Genomic DNA, 16,700 nt, shown 5'->3' on the forward strand with positions numbered 1-16,700 from the left:
ATTACATCAACTTCCACCGATTTGCCATTACCCACATAGATGTATCTTTCATCATCACTTGGCTTTCGGTAGTTCAGGCAGCCTTGCATAGAAACACTTATATGAGTAGTAGCACCAGAATCTATCCACCAAGTGTTTCTAGGTACTGACGCTAAATTATCCTCAAACAGACCAAAGTAAGAAGTGTACCTTTCTTTGTACGCCATGCGTGATATTTGGCACAGTCCTTCTTCATATGTCCAGACTGATGGCAAAAGAAACAATTATCTTTGTCTTCCTTTCGTTTCTTTTGTGCTGGACCCTTAGGAGCAGCTTCATATTCCTTCTTCTTTTTCTTGCCCTTATCCTTAGAAGTGCTTGCCAAGTGAGCATTTTCAGTTCTTTCTTGCTTCAACCTTTCTTCCTCTTGCACACAATATGAAATGAGCTCATTTAAAGACCATTTCTCCTTCTGGCAGTTATAACTGACCTTAAATTGACTGGACTGTGCAGGAAGCGAGATCAACACCAAATGAACGAGCAAGTCATCAGATCGCTGGAGCTTTAGACCTTTAAGTTTTGAAGCAATATGAGACATCTCCATGATGTACTCCCTTAAATTTCCCTTGCCCTTGTACTTCATTGAAATCAAGCTTTGCAAAAGCGTGCTTGTTTCAGCCTTATCGTTTTTCACAAAACGCTTCTCAATTTCGACAAGGAACTCCTTGGCATTAGTTATCCCTTCGGATACTGCACCTCTAAAGGCTTCCGGAATGCCGCGCTTAATGATCATTAGACTCATGCGATTTGAGCGAGCCCACCTCTCAAAGTTCCTCTTTTCATCAGGAGAACTTTCTTCCGTAAGAGGAGTGGGTTCCTCAACCCGAAGTGCAAGGTCAAGATCCATGCAGCCAAGAACAATCAATATGTTCTCTTTCCAATCCTTGAAGTTTGTTCCATTAAGTATGGGAATTGAATTGACATTAGCAGATATTGTAGTAGCAGATGAACTAGCTGTAGAGAGAACAGAAAGAAACAATTAATTATGCTCATATCCATATTTAATGAACAATAAATTCAAATAATGGTAAGCCCCATCTCAAGATACCTAGTGCAACATTAATATCAAGTCTTTGGACAGTAATACTAATTGCAAGTGGTACTCTCGGTGTAGTGATCGAACATTGACAATAACTCCTGTCAAATAATAAACCTATCTTTGGATTGATTTATTATTTACATGAAAACCTTATAATTGTCACACATTCACCACCACAAGTATGTATGTAATTCGGCCAAGTATTAACCTTCCTTTGGGTCGGTTAATACCCGCATGAAGAAACACACACACATCTAAACATCCAAATAAACCAATCTATACAAAAGAGGTCACTTTGACGACATATTGTTTCAATTAGTTTATTTAAAATGCTAGATAACCTTAATTTATTATGAATAAATTACCAAAATATTTGAATTTTATTGTTCCACATAATTAAATCTTAATTATTCCTCTTAAGGAAGTCTTTAGTACCAAAATTATAGAGAGAGAATCACTAATTTTGCATTATTAGATGCCTTTAGAAAGTTTAGGGACCTAAGGGTTAATAATTCAAAACTTTAGGGATCAAAATTTGAAAAATTTTAAAACTTTAAGGGCTAATTTTAATTAATTATGAACTTTGGGGACTTTAATTGCAAAATTCAAAAGTTTAATGGCCCAGATTAAATAATTTTCCAAAATCTAGGGGCTGAATTATTAAACCCATAACCTTAAGGTCCAACTTGAATGGATAACAAAGTTTAGGGACTGAATTTAAAATTTTAATTTTAAAACACTAATTAGAAATTGCAAGCAAGGACCTGAGATTACAAAAATTGCACCTCAGGCCCCCGCCCCAAAAAACCCACCGGCTGTAAGGCATCTCTCTCTCTCTTATATTAACGGCGCCGGCGGCAGCAGCGCCTGGGCTGCTGCCTGCACGCTGCTGCAAAATGCAGCAGCCAGCGTCGGCGGCGACACTGCCGCCGCCCAGATCCAGTTAAAAAAAAATTTTTTTTTTTTTTTAAACGACAATGAAATTTCAAAACTTTAGATTCCAAAACCTTTTACTGGATCTAAATCTATAACCATAAATAATATGCCAAGCAATTCTCAAATTCAACAATAATGAATCCAAATAGTTAAATTTGAAAATCTTAAAAAAAAATTGCAGAAATTTAAATTTCACATAACATCATGGAAGATCCATAACAATAACCAAAAAAAAAAAAAAAAAAAAAAATTATGCAATTTCTCAAAGATTTCAACAATGGATGGCTCTGATACCACTTGTTGCATAAATTTGAAAGGAACCATATTCATAAAATCCTTTCATAAAATCATAAATTCCATGTTGAAATCAAAGAGACAACAAAAAGTGCGGAAACATACCTTGACCCATGAATCTTACTGCTTTAATTGGGTTTTGATCTTCCAATTGATACGTGATTTTCCTTCCTTTTGGTTTTCTTCAAAGTCTCTGTTGATGGGGATGCAGAGATATCATCAAAAGAAATCACGTTCAAATTGGGGACCATAACCACTTTTAAAATAACTGCTATTGGCAGTTATTAACTTTAAGTTATTTCAAATCGGCCCCTCATCAATTCAAAATAACACCTTCTGGTCTCTACACTTTAATCCCATAAAATTTAATACCCATTAGTCCAAAATTAAATCCAATGGATCACTTTATCGACTATATTTACTTTAAAATAGCACCACACATTCTAATAAATGTACATGTGTGGCCCTGAAGTTGGAATTTTTTCCAACAAAAACTTGTGAAGCAATAGCAGATTGAGGTTTCAAGGAAATGGTAGCTCTGCTTGCAAACCAGACCAACTACCAAACTCTCACTTTCTCTCGCAACATACCTACCTAAGAGCATGAATGCATCACGTAAAAAGAAACTGTAAGAGCTAATTTCTCGAGTTTCAACTCGTACACTTGATTATTTAATTTTGATGATAGAATGATGTTTCTAAAATACATAAAATCTAAAACTTTGAGTCTTTCATTCAGTATTCATGTTTTTTTTGCACATTTGAATGCTGAATGCAACTTGTCCAATATTTCCCAGCTGTATATTGGCTAAACATGCACCATAAAAGAACCTATAGAATAGAAAATGTAGGACATGAGAGGAAAAGTAAAAAATGAGAAAATTTCCTGCAGGTATAGTTAGTGTTACGACATGCCATACAACATGAGAGAGAGAGAGATAAGAGATGAGACATGAAGATAGTAATGTAACCAACGAGGATTTGTATATTTTACTTTAATGAAGCCCTAGTCTATGGTTGAAGACAATGTGCACTCAGGGCAAGGGCGGACCCAATGAAGGCCCTGCTTGCACTAGATTTTGAGCCACCTTCAACTGTAAATAGGTCAGTGACAGCCCAGGCCCCAAGTTAAAAGAAAAAAAAATTAAATGGGCCAAATAATTTGCCCAATTTTATTAACTAATAGTGTTCTGTGTTTGGTTGTTCCCATATAATTTCAAGGCAGGCAGACCTTGAATATCCGTCTGTCCTTGTTGGCTTCAAAGTTTGACCGTTGGCCTCCTGTATCTTTATATCTCTCTGCTCAATGCTATGACATACGCACTTCAAGCCTCAAAGTCAAAGTAATTTCTCCATTAAATATCTCTTTCTTCTCTTTTTCTAGGTTCAAATGTGGTATGGAATTTGATTTGGTGCAAGATTTTGGGTAATCTATGCGTGCGTTGTAAATAATACGAACAAAAATGGAAACTAATTTCAGTCTTTCACAGCTTAGTAGTGCCTAATGTCTGTAAATTAGATTTGCCTCTAGCATCATGGGAAATAAATAATTATAGGCTGGGCCACCCCAATTTCTTCTCTTTTTCTAGCATCAAAATTTTTCGTTGTTCCTTTTTTTTTTTTTTTTTTGGATGATTTTATAGATAATGAAGCAATTTTACAAAGATATCAAAGTATGAAAATTCGAAAAAAAACAATTATATGGCATTTCATTTTTAGTATAATGTTTGTATTATAAAGCTGTTATTTTTTGTACCTTGCTAATATCCCTCCACTGGAAAACTTCTTGGGTCTCGCCTGACTAAGGGAAGGAGATTACATAAATTTTTAACTAAGGTTGTAATTTCACGAAGTTTTTCTTTACAAATAAACTGATTACATTGATTGGCTTTGATTAATCATTCTATGAGAAATTTATTGACACTTTCATTTGTGTGTTACTTTTAAAAAAATTTCTTGGCTCTTGTCAAGAGCGGAGCCAATACATTTTGAGCCATGTCGGTCGCCCATGCCGGCTTTGTCAGAATTTTTTTTTCCATATATTTGGCAGTTGTAGAGTAGCCGCACGCGCTTGCCTGGATTAACCCTAGCTCACTCGAATTTCTAGATCCATTAGTGTTCTCATCCTTCAGAATGATTTTTAATGTGCAATCTTCTATTGCACACTAAAATGCTTCTTCCCATTCTTCTATTTTGGTAGTCCCAAGTTTAAGTTTTTGAGTGTTTATTGTGTCTGCTGTGCTACCTACCCTTGTTCGGCTTAGAATTTTTTTCTTTTGGCACGCTTAATCCATTGTATTCTTTAATGCATATAGATAATAAAAAGCTGAAAAATAATTTTAGGATTACAATTGAAGGTTGAAACCTTAGTTTAGTGGGTTAAAAATCAAGTCAATCATGAATTGCAAGACATTGCAAAGTGCATGTGATTTGGCTTTGACACGCCATCGACCATGTTACAAGGGAGGTTAGTATGTCAACTTTATTTTCAATTGTTAAAGCACTTAACATCTTGATATAAGCTAAAATATTTCTGTTTTCATAGACAAAGCACATCAAATCAACCAAATTTTCAACATCAAAAGACTTATGGACAGGTCAAAACCAAAACCAAAATATAAATAAAAGTTCACTTCTAACAAATAAAATATTCTCAAAATCTGATGCCAACACAGTTCGTTCCCTTCTCTTAGCCTTCTTTGGCCCCTGTTTGATGGCCATCATAAAGACAAATTAGAGAAAAATGATGTTTTGAACCCATGATGATTTTCTTTTTTCTTTTCTTTTTTTGGAAAATTTGTGGTTAAAAAGTAGAGAAAGTTTTGGATTTACGTGTAAAATATTTTATTATATGAGTGTATGGTTGAAAATGAGTATAAGAAATAAAGAATTTTTGAAGGAGTTTAATGCTGCATCTTTAGAGTGTAGGTTTGATTTTGTTATTTGTTTTTGAATAGTGATAGTTTTAAATTGAAGAATTGTGTTTCATGAATCAGCATATAACAATTGAAGGCTCCTTCAAACCTTGGAATGATCTGGAATGCAGTGCACTGGAGCAAGAACATTGTCCACATTCCATCCTCCTCCTCCCCATTCGAGGGAAGAAAAAGGAGAGCAACTTCTTTCAGACCCGAGCACAACTCTGAAAGCTTCAGAGATGGGCAAGAAAATTGTTCGTCACCCCCTCCTTGTGCTCCCCATCACCGAGGAAGAAAAAAGCTATCAGTTCCTTCTAAACCTGGTCCGGCATGAAAATGTCGCAATTGAGAAAAACATTGTCAGTCTCCCTTCCTACTCCATGTCGTTGAGGAAGAAAAAGGCAAATGAGTCTTTCCAAACATGAAAATGAACCCCCAAAAGTGTCGCAATGGAGNCCACACTCTCTGCAGTGTCATTGGGGAAGAAAATTTGAACTCATTCCATATGTGGGGAAGACCCAAAATGTCTTGAGTGAGGAAAGAACCTCCTCCTCCCTGTCTCCCATCTGAATTTGTGTATCTTACTGTTGGATCAAGGACGTAGAAACATGTCAGTGAGAGGTCAAGACTAAAGAGCCCTTTAATTGCTGATAATTTAGTTCAAAAGAGTGTCTACTACAGTGTCTCAAACGTTTGATGTCCTACTGTTGACATTCATGTTGCGTCATAAATTTTAGTTACATGCCTTGTGTTCTTTTCATTTTTCAATAGCATACATGCACAAAATTTGTTTAGAAATACATGCTTGTTATCAAATACGAAGATAAATACATTCTATTATTGGACAGTTCTAATAGTTAGTAGTGACAAAACGTTCCTCATGCTATCTAATATACGGTTAACACTTCCATGATCAAAGTAGGTAGCGTCTAATGATACCCAATAAATTTGGCAATGATGTTAAAACATTTGTTGGATTAATTGTATCGACACCACAATTGATTGGCTCGAACTGAGTACAAATTGGGCAACTGGAAGCAACTATTAACTTGTGTTGCTCGTGTTTTATTCATTGGTTCTACGACCATTTATGTGTTAGTCCACTTCCCTGTGGTTCGTTAACCCATATCATGTTATGTTACTTGGCCTAATTTGTGTTTGACCTATTTGTGATGCTTCTTTGGCCCATTTACCTATTGTTGGCCTATTATGTTTGGTATCTCTAGTTATATAAATAAGCCTCTTTGTTTAGGGAGAACGAATGCTTGCAATAGAGAGAAAAGAGGCAGCTGTGTCTTGCGCAATTGCGAGCTTCTCTTGAAGTCTTCCTTCTTATTCTTCTCTCTTTTGTGTTATTGCAGCTACCATATTATCCTTCCGGGGTAATGTGATTGGGCAACCATGAGCATGGTTTGGATTTGGGTCGAGAAATCAAGTGGTTGGTGATTTGATGGTTGAAACTGAGTCCGATTTGTACAATTGAAGATCTTGGTGTTAATTTTTGTAACATATGGTATCAGAGCTATTAGGTGTACAAAAATAGTGTTGAATTTGTGCAAAAATGGGGCAGAAACCGACTGTGCAGAGAATGAAGAAAACCTATGAAAGTGTTTTCTGACCGCACGTAGAATTCCAAATTTCAGCTAATCCAGAGACGTAGTGGAGAAACCAAGATCAAAGTGTTGCATGAGATGGGTGGTGACATTGAATTGACAACACATGAGCACCATGCATAACAGAGAAGTCGATGTGTGGTGGAGCATGAGGCACTTTTCAATGATACTCTCTTGAGATAGTTTGTTTCTGGCAGTTTTGTGGAGCTTGTGGTGGTGTTTCTTTTCAATTTTGGGCAATATTGTAGTTCAAAAAGATTGAGCATTCGGGTGCTGGATGTCATTGCTTTGGTTGTCACAAGCTTTAGGATGAATAGTGGTGGCCCCTAAAGCAGTAAATTTGCATCTCTCCTTATTTACAGACCTACAGAATTAGTCTGCTCGATAAATTGGCTTAATCACTTTTAAATTTTCATACTAGCTGGCCATCATGTGGGGGTGGCAAATAGGATTGGGATTACCCTATGGGGTAATCATTACCCTGTTGCTAGAGTTTAGGAATTGTTTGCCAAGTTTAAAGTGTTAAGTATAAATTGGTAAAAGTTGCTTATTTTTTCAATGGTATAATTACTAATTTACTACTAATTAATAGCTTTTCACCAATGAAAAATTACCAATGGATTAGATTTGTTGGTAATGAGAAATGGATTATCCATTAGTAAAAATAATCTACTTTTAACTACGGTAATCAACAACAAAATTTCTGTTGGTAATGGCTATATCTCTTTTGCAAGTGATATTTCATGCCTCATGTGGTTGTTTAACATTTGAATGTTTCACCTATGGATATTCCGTAGGTGACCTACCGATAGTTACCAAAGGATTGAGTCACAAATAGATTTCCATTCATAAAAATAATCAACTTTTAACTACAACAATCAGCTATGGAATTGTGGTTATTAAAGGTAATCCCTCTTCACCAACGAATATTCCATGCCTAATATATTTATTTAAGATTGAGATCTTTTATCTATGGATATTTCCAAGGTGACAAAAATCAATTTTTGTTAAAAGAAGATGTTTCAAGTTTTTACCCACGAAAATTCTGTAGGTGAATATTAATTTGTATTACATACGAAAAATCTATTGCTGATATTAATCAATTTTAGTAATTAAAAAATTCAACCATTCACTGACCGAATATTTGTACTTAAAGGATTATCGATTTTTAAAAAAATAAAGTTTAAACGTCTGCTCCAAAGGATGATCTGTAGGTGAACATTAATTCATATTACCTACAGAAATACGTTGCTGGTATGAATAAATTTTGAAACTAGAAATATTTTAAAAATTCACCAATAAAAAATTTGTAATTGAAGGGTAATCAATTTCCCCGCAAAAAAATTCAGCATCTTCACCAACGGATATTCCGTAAGTAAAGATTAATCCATATAACCTATGGAAAATTCATTGATGATATTAATCAATTTTAGAAAACTAAAAGTTCATTGAAAATTCACTAACTGAAAATTTGTCGTTAAAGAATAAAAAAATCCTAATATCTTCACCAATGGATATTTTGTAGGTGAAGATTAATTCATTTAAGTTACGAAAAATTCATTAATGATATTAATCAATTTTAAAAATTAAAAATTTTTAACCATTCACATACAAAAAATTCTTTGCTATTGTTAATCAATCTTAATTACTATTTTTCAAAATGCAGCTACAAAAAAATTGTAGTTGAAAGATAACTAATTTTTTTCAAAAAAATAATAAAAAAATAAAAAAATTCAAAGTCTTCACCAACAAAATGTCCATTTTGTGAATAACAATTTTATTACCGATGTACAATCCATTGTTGATGTCGATCATCATCAATAACCTTTTTTTTTTTTTTTTGGAAAAAAATTCTCCTACTGAATATCCGTAGTTGAAGGGTAACCATTTTAAAAAAAAAAACAAAATTTAACGTCTTCACCAATAGATAATCTAGGTGAAGAGTAATTTATATTATATAAGGAAAATTCATTGATGATACTAATCAATTTTAAAAATGAAAAAATATTTCAATATTTCCTAGTTTTTCTATCTTTAACCTATGGAATATTACTTGATTTAGGTAATTCAATTTTGAAAATGATAAAAGGTTGAACTAATCGGAGGTAATGGTTAATCGCTCAAGGATTGTAAATAACGATATTTCATTTATCGTTTATTTTCTTTGACAATGAAGTAATTTAGTTACAAAAAAGAAAAGAAAAGAAAAAAAATGATCAATCTAATCATGTGCGAGAAATACATAGTCGAAGCAGTTTATGTAACAGCAATACAACATCCTTTCGTTGGGAATTCCATCTTTAAAATGAAAGCATGTAATATTTAGCTTCATTTCAAGTAGCTTGTACTACTATTATATTATTTCGAATGAATATGATACTTTAGTTGTAAGTTCTTATGTTTAAATATTTTAACATAAGAAACAAAAAATACTAAAACAAGGTTTTATTACTATTTTTTGATAATGAGAACATTCATTGAAGATTTTTTCATATAGCATCTTAATAGGATAACTAACTCATAATCAAAATGCTTAAATCAATTTCAGTATATTCATATCAAGGCAAATCTGAGACGGTCCTCCTCATTGCTCATCTCATCGAAATATTACTAAAGTCAGGATGGGGATATCTCCATTCATATCTTTAAGTTAATTAATTTTAACATTTTCTCTTATTTTTAAAACTATATTGACATTAAAAATATAAAAGTATACTAAAATAAAAAGATTCAGATTTAATAGAGAAATTTGAGGTGGGGACAATGTTCCCGTCCTAGCAATAATTATTTAATAGAACTGGATGGATGACGACGGATTATTTTGCTATCCTTCAATGAATTATTAAAATTCAAAGTTCGTATGAATTTCTATTTCACTATTAAGAATTTAAAATAAAGATTGTAAAATATAGTAAATAAAAATTTTGATAAGTTTCTAAATTAAAAAGATAAATAAAATAGAAGAAATTATTAATATATCTCACCAATTGAAAATTTATAGGTGCAATTCCCTTCTAATTTTCTGTGGCCTCCCACCAAAACATGTGCCCTAAAAATTTAGAGAACTCTTCCTCCACCAAAACCCTTCTCTCTCATAAATCGCAAAATTATTTCTATTGTTCTTTACAATTACAGGCTCACAGCTTCTCCGAGAATATGACACCATCTCATTGTTATGGGCGTTTTATTGTGTTTGATTTTGCTTTCTATTTTGGGTGTTTTGGGTTCTTGACTTTTGGGTTGCACGTGTTGTTTAAAAACACCTATTGGTGGTAGGGGCAGGGTTATTGATTTGAGGTGGCTTCAGAAAAGGGTTAGAAGTAGAAGACGCTTTGGTGGGATCTTCACGGACAAAAACAGATTTCAGTCAGTTTGATAATGATCGAGTAACATTCTATGTGGGTTTTTGAAATAAAGAAATAGAAATTTTAATTTGTGTTTGATAAAGTAAGTGATCGCTACAGATATGTTATGACTGTGGTTTAATGGAAGCATTCCATATTACCAATTACCAATGAGATTGTATTGGAGGCTATGGTGCCTATTAGTCAATTATGCAAGGTATTGGAGCTGTAATGGTTTCATGGAGCTTTTGTATTTTTATGACTGTCAAATATCTTAAAACGCTATGTACACAAATATGTTCCTATGGTTCATAATGTATTTCATGAACAGAATGCTAATTCATATCCATATAATCTTGTATGTTTTGTTCATTAACGTCCAGTCTTAAGTTAAGATTGTTAAGCTGTCTCTAATATTTAGTTTATGGAAAGCATGCATTTGGGTAATGCTTTTGGCTTCACAAGAATTCCACAAAATATTGAACTTTTTGTATTTGTTTTGTTAAATAAATTACCTTTTAGGAATTATTATTATTATTATTATTTTTTGGTTCGTTCTTGGTAATTAATTAGTTTTTTAAAGAACGTATTCTTTTCTACAAACAAAAGCCAGTTAATTCAGTGCGATAGTGACCAGTCCCATTACCGTGTAACTCTTTTCTTGCTTTTACTCTCTATGGATGTGAACTGCTTTGTTTTTTGGAATTACATTTTTCTCTTGTTTAATGCAAACATTACTTTTCATTTAATACTATATTTTTGAGCAGAAAAACTATTTACAATTTTGAAATCAAACTCAATGTAAAAATAGATGTATGATGTGGATACAAAACATAATCTTAACTATACTTTGAATGTTAAATGAACAACATGTCACAGTTTTGTATGTTTGAAATATGCAAATTTACTTCCGTATTCGACATACTACTTTAACTAATACTAAAAATTTTATATTAGACATCTACATGTAAGCAGAAAAATTTTTGTAACTAAATACTATTTATTCTTGTTTCATGTCATTTATTTAATCTTATATCATGAGGATTTTGTAGGGAATTATTAACAAACGATTTCAATCTATTTCTGAAATAGACCGAAGAACCAGGAAGAGGTATAGTGAAATTGATTGGATAATCAAACAAAACATTCCCATTTGAGAAAATTTTCCCTTGCTGGTTTTAATTTACATTTTTATGTATTTTGAACTAAAAATGTTTAAGCACATGGATTAGTTTATTGTTGTGTGTAGTGGAGGTGGTCATGCTCTAGAATTCTTCGAAAATATGATTTAGGGTTTTGAAATGGTTAGGTCTATATGTAGTAGACTGATAGATTTCTATTAGTTTACCAAATATCTGCACCACGCTTGGTAAATAGTGAATTTTGAAATCAGACCACATACCAACAGAGATATGCATCAATTGACTGCGAAATAGGTGCATTACTTACCAAATATATTATGTTTGATATTGTGCATTGATGTTTGCGTAGACATAGTGGAAATGTCTATTTGTTGGAGGGAAACGTTGCTAAATGTTAAACAAGTGAAAGTAACTATTATGTGATGGTGGAAAATATATATATCTATATATATACACATGTATATACATATATACATATATATCCAATTTTGAAGACGTTGTGCATATATATATATATATATATATATACATGTATGTAATTTCATTTTTATTCAATTATGTCTTCAGTAACTAATTGGTTAAGGAGATCGAGGTCTAGAAATAGACAAGAAAATCGATTAAATAAAATAGAACAAATATTTTTCAAACAGAAGAAGAAATTGATATTGCATCTGCATCTTCTGCATCAAATGATTTTAATTCTTATGAACTTCAAATTGCTCAAATTGAACAACGTTTTGAAAATTGGACTATTCCAAAGATGGATAAACATACCATCTATGAAATAAGAAAATTTGATTTTTCTCAAAATTATGTTATCAAAACTATTGAACAGACTATTTCAATCAATAGTCAAAATTCTTTTATTAATTTACTTACTAAAGAAGCTATTGAATCTCACAAGAAGAGATTTAAATATCTTCATGTTGGATTAGTACAAGTAGCAGTCAAGCCCTTGTTTAGATTGGTCTTGATCTTCCAATTTTAATTACTCTTAGAGATAAGAGACATCTCAATTTTGAAAACTCATTACTTTCACTTCTATAAAATGTTTGATAATAGTTAAACCAAGGACGGTAAAACAATCACTAATTTAATTTCCATTTTCATCATGAATAATATTATTATTTTCATCACGTTTGACAGCAGAAAAGATAATATCCTTCTTAGTTTGAGAAAGATAATTATCCCATCATTGACCAAGCTGTCTGATGAATCCAAAGAACAATATTATTGGTAGTGTCACTTCTTGAAGTACCTTTTGTAAGATAAGTTTTGTAACACTGGTCATTTGTCCCATAAAATTGATAATTTGATATTCGATAAATCCATCGAGATTCCATTTGACACCTGAATTACCGTCATATGATCTTTGAGATTTAGCTTTTTCTTCAAAAAGCTGATCTGGGAATGAAGGACGAGAATAAAATTTTGGAATATTTTGATAATCAGATTTTCTCAATTTATTAATTGAATCAAAATTTTCATCAATAAATTGATATTCTATCTCATCAATAGTATTGATATTTTTGGAAACATGAATTTTTTTTAATTGACTGACGAGTTCGAATGAAATTTTGATAATGTTCAAACTCGTGTTCCCGCTCAAACTAGAACAGCTCCAAATCAAATTCTTACTTTTCCAAATGAAAAAGCTAAGATTCTCTTCAAAGGTTCATCCTCAAAGATTCAAAAATCTAATTATGCCAAATCTTTTTATACTAGATCTAAAGAGAAACCTAGATCATCTTTTCAATCTTCCTATAAAGGAGCATATTTTACTCCTATCATTCGAAAACCTCATTATCAAAATAAATATGAAAAAGATAATGATCAACCAGAATCACCAATTTTTTGAGATATGGTTCCTCCTTCAAATATTGATCATCAATGTAATGTTATTTCTTCTAAAATTGATAGAAGAAAAGAACATCTTAAATTTCTTCTAGAACAACTCCAAATCAAATTCTTACTTTTCCAGATGGAAAAGCTAAGATTCTCTTCAAAGGTTCATCCTCAAAGATTCAAAGATCTAATTCTGCCAAATCTTTTTATACTAGATTTGAAGAGAAACCTAGATCATCTTTTTAATCTTCCTATAAAGGAGCAGATTTTACTCCTATCATTCCAAAACCTCAATATCAAAATGAATATGAAAAAGATGATGATCAACTAGAATCACCAACTTTTTTAGATATGGTTTCTCCTTCAAATATTGATCATCAATGTAATGTTATTTCTTCTGAAATTGATAGAAGAAAAGAATTTAAACATGACCAAAAATTTTAGAAAACTTTTTAGAGAAAGTTTTCTTCAAAACAAAAAGAATCTTATTGGGAAGATTATTTTAAATCTTCTATTGATGATTTTCTTACACATGAAAAAGATGTAAAAATCAAATGACTACAAGAACCCAGTTTTTCTTGAAGAATTCAGAAATTACAGGGTTACTAAATCAAAAGACATTCTTTTCAAGATGCGATATCCAAAATTAACTTTATTAAAGTAAAATTTTTACTTTTATAAAGTTAGTCAAAAGTTGCTATTTTTGTTCAAGATGCTGTTCCCCACTTCTTAAAAGAGGAATCAATTATTCAAAAGAAGATGCTGCTATCCAAGATTCCATCAAGATGTTTCACTCTACTTTTCAAGACTCTTCAAAATGAAGAAAAATTTGAAGTCCGGACCCTTCTATGAGAAGGAAGCCTCTTCTTCATTTAGAGCGGAGCGAATTTGGAATAGAAGTTTGTTCTCTACAAATTCTTGTATTTTCAATTCTGTAATCAAAGATTTATCAATAAAAATTTTCTAGTTCAATAATCTCTGATTTGAATTTTTTTTCCCTCCTTTTCCCATTTTGGTCCTTTTCTAAATTTGGTATCAGAGCCATAAGAGAGTAAGGTGAGATTATAGTCAAACACTGTAGACACAAAATATTTAGGAAAACCTTGTTCAAATCTGGACGTCTACTGTTAAGCGTTGGTCAGCCCGTGTTGCCGTTGTAGGCTTTGAAGGGTGGTCCCGTTGTAGGCTTGGTGAGAACCTGTCTATCTTAATTGTATTGTATTTACTTTGTTTTACAGTAATTTCATTTTTATTCAATTGCGTCTTCAGTAACTAATTGGTTAAGGAGATCGAGGTCTAGAAATAGACAAGAAAATCGATTAAATGAAAATAGAACAAATATTGTTGAAACAGAAGAAGAAATTGATATTGCTTCTGCATCTTTTGCATCAAATGATTTTAATTCTAATAAACTTCAAATTGCTCAAATTGAACAATGTCTTCAAAATTGGACTATTCCAAAGATGGATAAACATACCATCTATGAAATAAGAAAATTTGATTTTTCTCAAAATTATGTTATCAAAACTATTGAACAAACTATTTCAATCAATAGTCAAAATTCTTTTATTAATTTACTTACTAAAGAAGCTATTGAATCTCACAAGAAGAGATTTAAATATCTTCACGTTGGATTAGTACAAATAGCAGTCAAGCCCTTGTTTAGATTCGTCTTGATCTTCCAATTTTAATTACTCTTAGAGATAAGAGACATCTCAATTTTGAAAACTCATTACTTTCACTTCTAGAATCAAATCTAGAAAATGGTCTAGTATTTTCAAATTGTTATAAAAAATTTTCTATCAAACTCACTGACGGAGCAATTCTCAATTTTCTTAATCTTCATATTCAAACAAAAAATCTTGAATTTGATAGTAGATCAAATGCTTTTGTTGTAATATACAGAGTATATTATAAGTTTATGAATATTCAACTCAATATTGAAGCTCTTCATTCTTCACCAAGAGACGAAAGTCTTCTAGTTGAAGTTAATCATTTCCACTCAAATGTTGAAATTCCAAAAAGAATTCCATGGAATCTTCAATCTTGTGGACTCGAATGGAATTTTGATAATGTTCAAACTCCTGTTCCCGCTCAAACTAGAATAGCTCCAAATCAAATTCTTACTTTTCCAGATGGAAAAGCTAAGATTCTCTTCAAAGGTTCATCCTCAAAGATTCAAAGATCTAATTCTGCCAAATCTTTTTATACTAGATCTGAAGAGAAACCTAGGTCATCTTTTCAATCTTCCTATAAAGGAGCAGATTTTATTCCTATCATTCCAAAACCTCATTATCAAAATGAATATGAAAAAGATGATGATCAACCAGAATCACCAACTTTTTCAGATATGGTTCCTCCTTCAAATATTAATCATCAATGTAATGTTATTTCTTCTGATATTGATAGAAGAAAAGAATTCAAACATAACCAAAATTTTTGTGTCAAAAATTTTAGAAAAGTTTTTAGAGAAAGTTCTTCTTCAAAACAAAAAGAATCTTATTGGAAAGATTATTTTAAATCTTCTACTGATTTAAGTTTCTATGATTGGATTCAATTTAAAGTTTTTGGTAATAGGCTAGAAAAAACAAAAAAATTTACTTCAAAAACTCATATCAATACTTGGAAAACTCCAGAAGGAAATTCTTTCTAATCTACTCATCCTCCTATGCAAGAAATAGTTTTTTTCCCATAGAAAAACTGAAATCCTTGCATCTCCACTTAAAAGGATTCCTAAAGAACAATCTGATCAATCTCAGATTGTTGCTAAGGATATCAAAAATATTCAATATCAAAACAATTATACTAATGTTACTCTTCAATCTATGTGCTCTCAACTTAATCGAATCGAATTAAATTCTGAATATGAGAATATTACTTCTCAAAAAGATTCTTCTTAAGAGTCTAGAGAAAGTAATAGTAAAGATAAGAATTTATCATAAGCATCATCCTCTTCCTCTTCAATTTTCAAAATCAATGATATTATTACTCAATTTGGAAAATCTTCCACTCTTCAAACTGAAAATGAAATTCTTTCTAAACTCGCCAATCAATTAAAAAATTTTCATGTTTCCAAAAATATCAATACAATTGGTGAGATAGAATCTCAATTTATTGATTAAAAATTTGATTCAATTAATAAATTGAAAAAATCTGATTATCAAAATATTCCAAATTTTTTTCCTCGTCCTTCATTCCTAGATCAGCTTATTGAAGAAAAAACTAAACCTCAAAGATCATATGACGGTAATTCAGGTGTCAAATGGAATCTCGATGGACTTACCGAATATCAAATTATCAATTTTTTGGGACAAATGACCATGTGTTACAAAACTTATCTTGCAAAAGGTACTTCAAAAAGAGAGGCTACCAATAATATTGTTCTTGAATTCACTGGACAGCTTGGTCAATCGTGGGATAATTATCTTTCTCAAACTGAGAAGGATATTATCTTTTCTACTGTTAAACGTGATGAAAATAATAATATTATTCATGATGAAAATGAAAATGAAATTAGTGATAGTTTCACAG

General features: G+C 31.7%; 1 protein-coding gene across 1 annotated transcript; it reads right to left on the minus strand.

Annotated features, from left to right (window-relative positions):
* Positions 1–1,300, minus strand: LOC111397696. The gene is made up of 2 exons (XM_023024694.1): positions 190–1,300; positions 1–83 (listed from the first exon to the last, which is right to left on the minus strand). Exons 1-2 carry the CDS (start codon positions 884–886, stop codon positions 55–57), a joined length of 726 nt encoding a protein of 241 aa, XP_022880462.1. The 5' UTR covers positions 887–1,300; the 3' UTR covers positions 1–54.
* Between the last annotated feature and the right edge of the window lie 15,400 nt (positions 1,301–16,700).

Source organism: Olea europaea, chromosome 7 (genome assembly GCF_002742605.1).
Source record: "Olea europaea var. sylvestris chromosome 7, O_europaea_v1, whole genome shotgun sequence".
NCBI lineage: Eukaryota > Viridiplantae > Streptophyta > Magnoliopsida > Lamiales > Oleaceae > Olea > Olea europaea.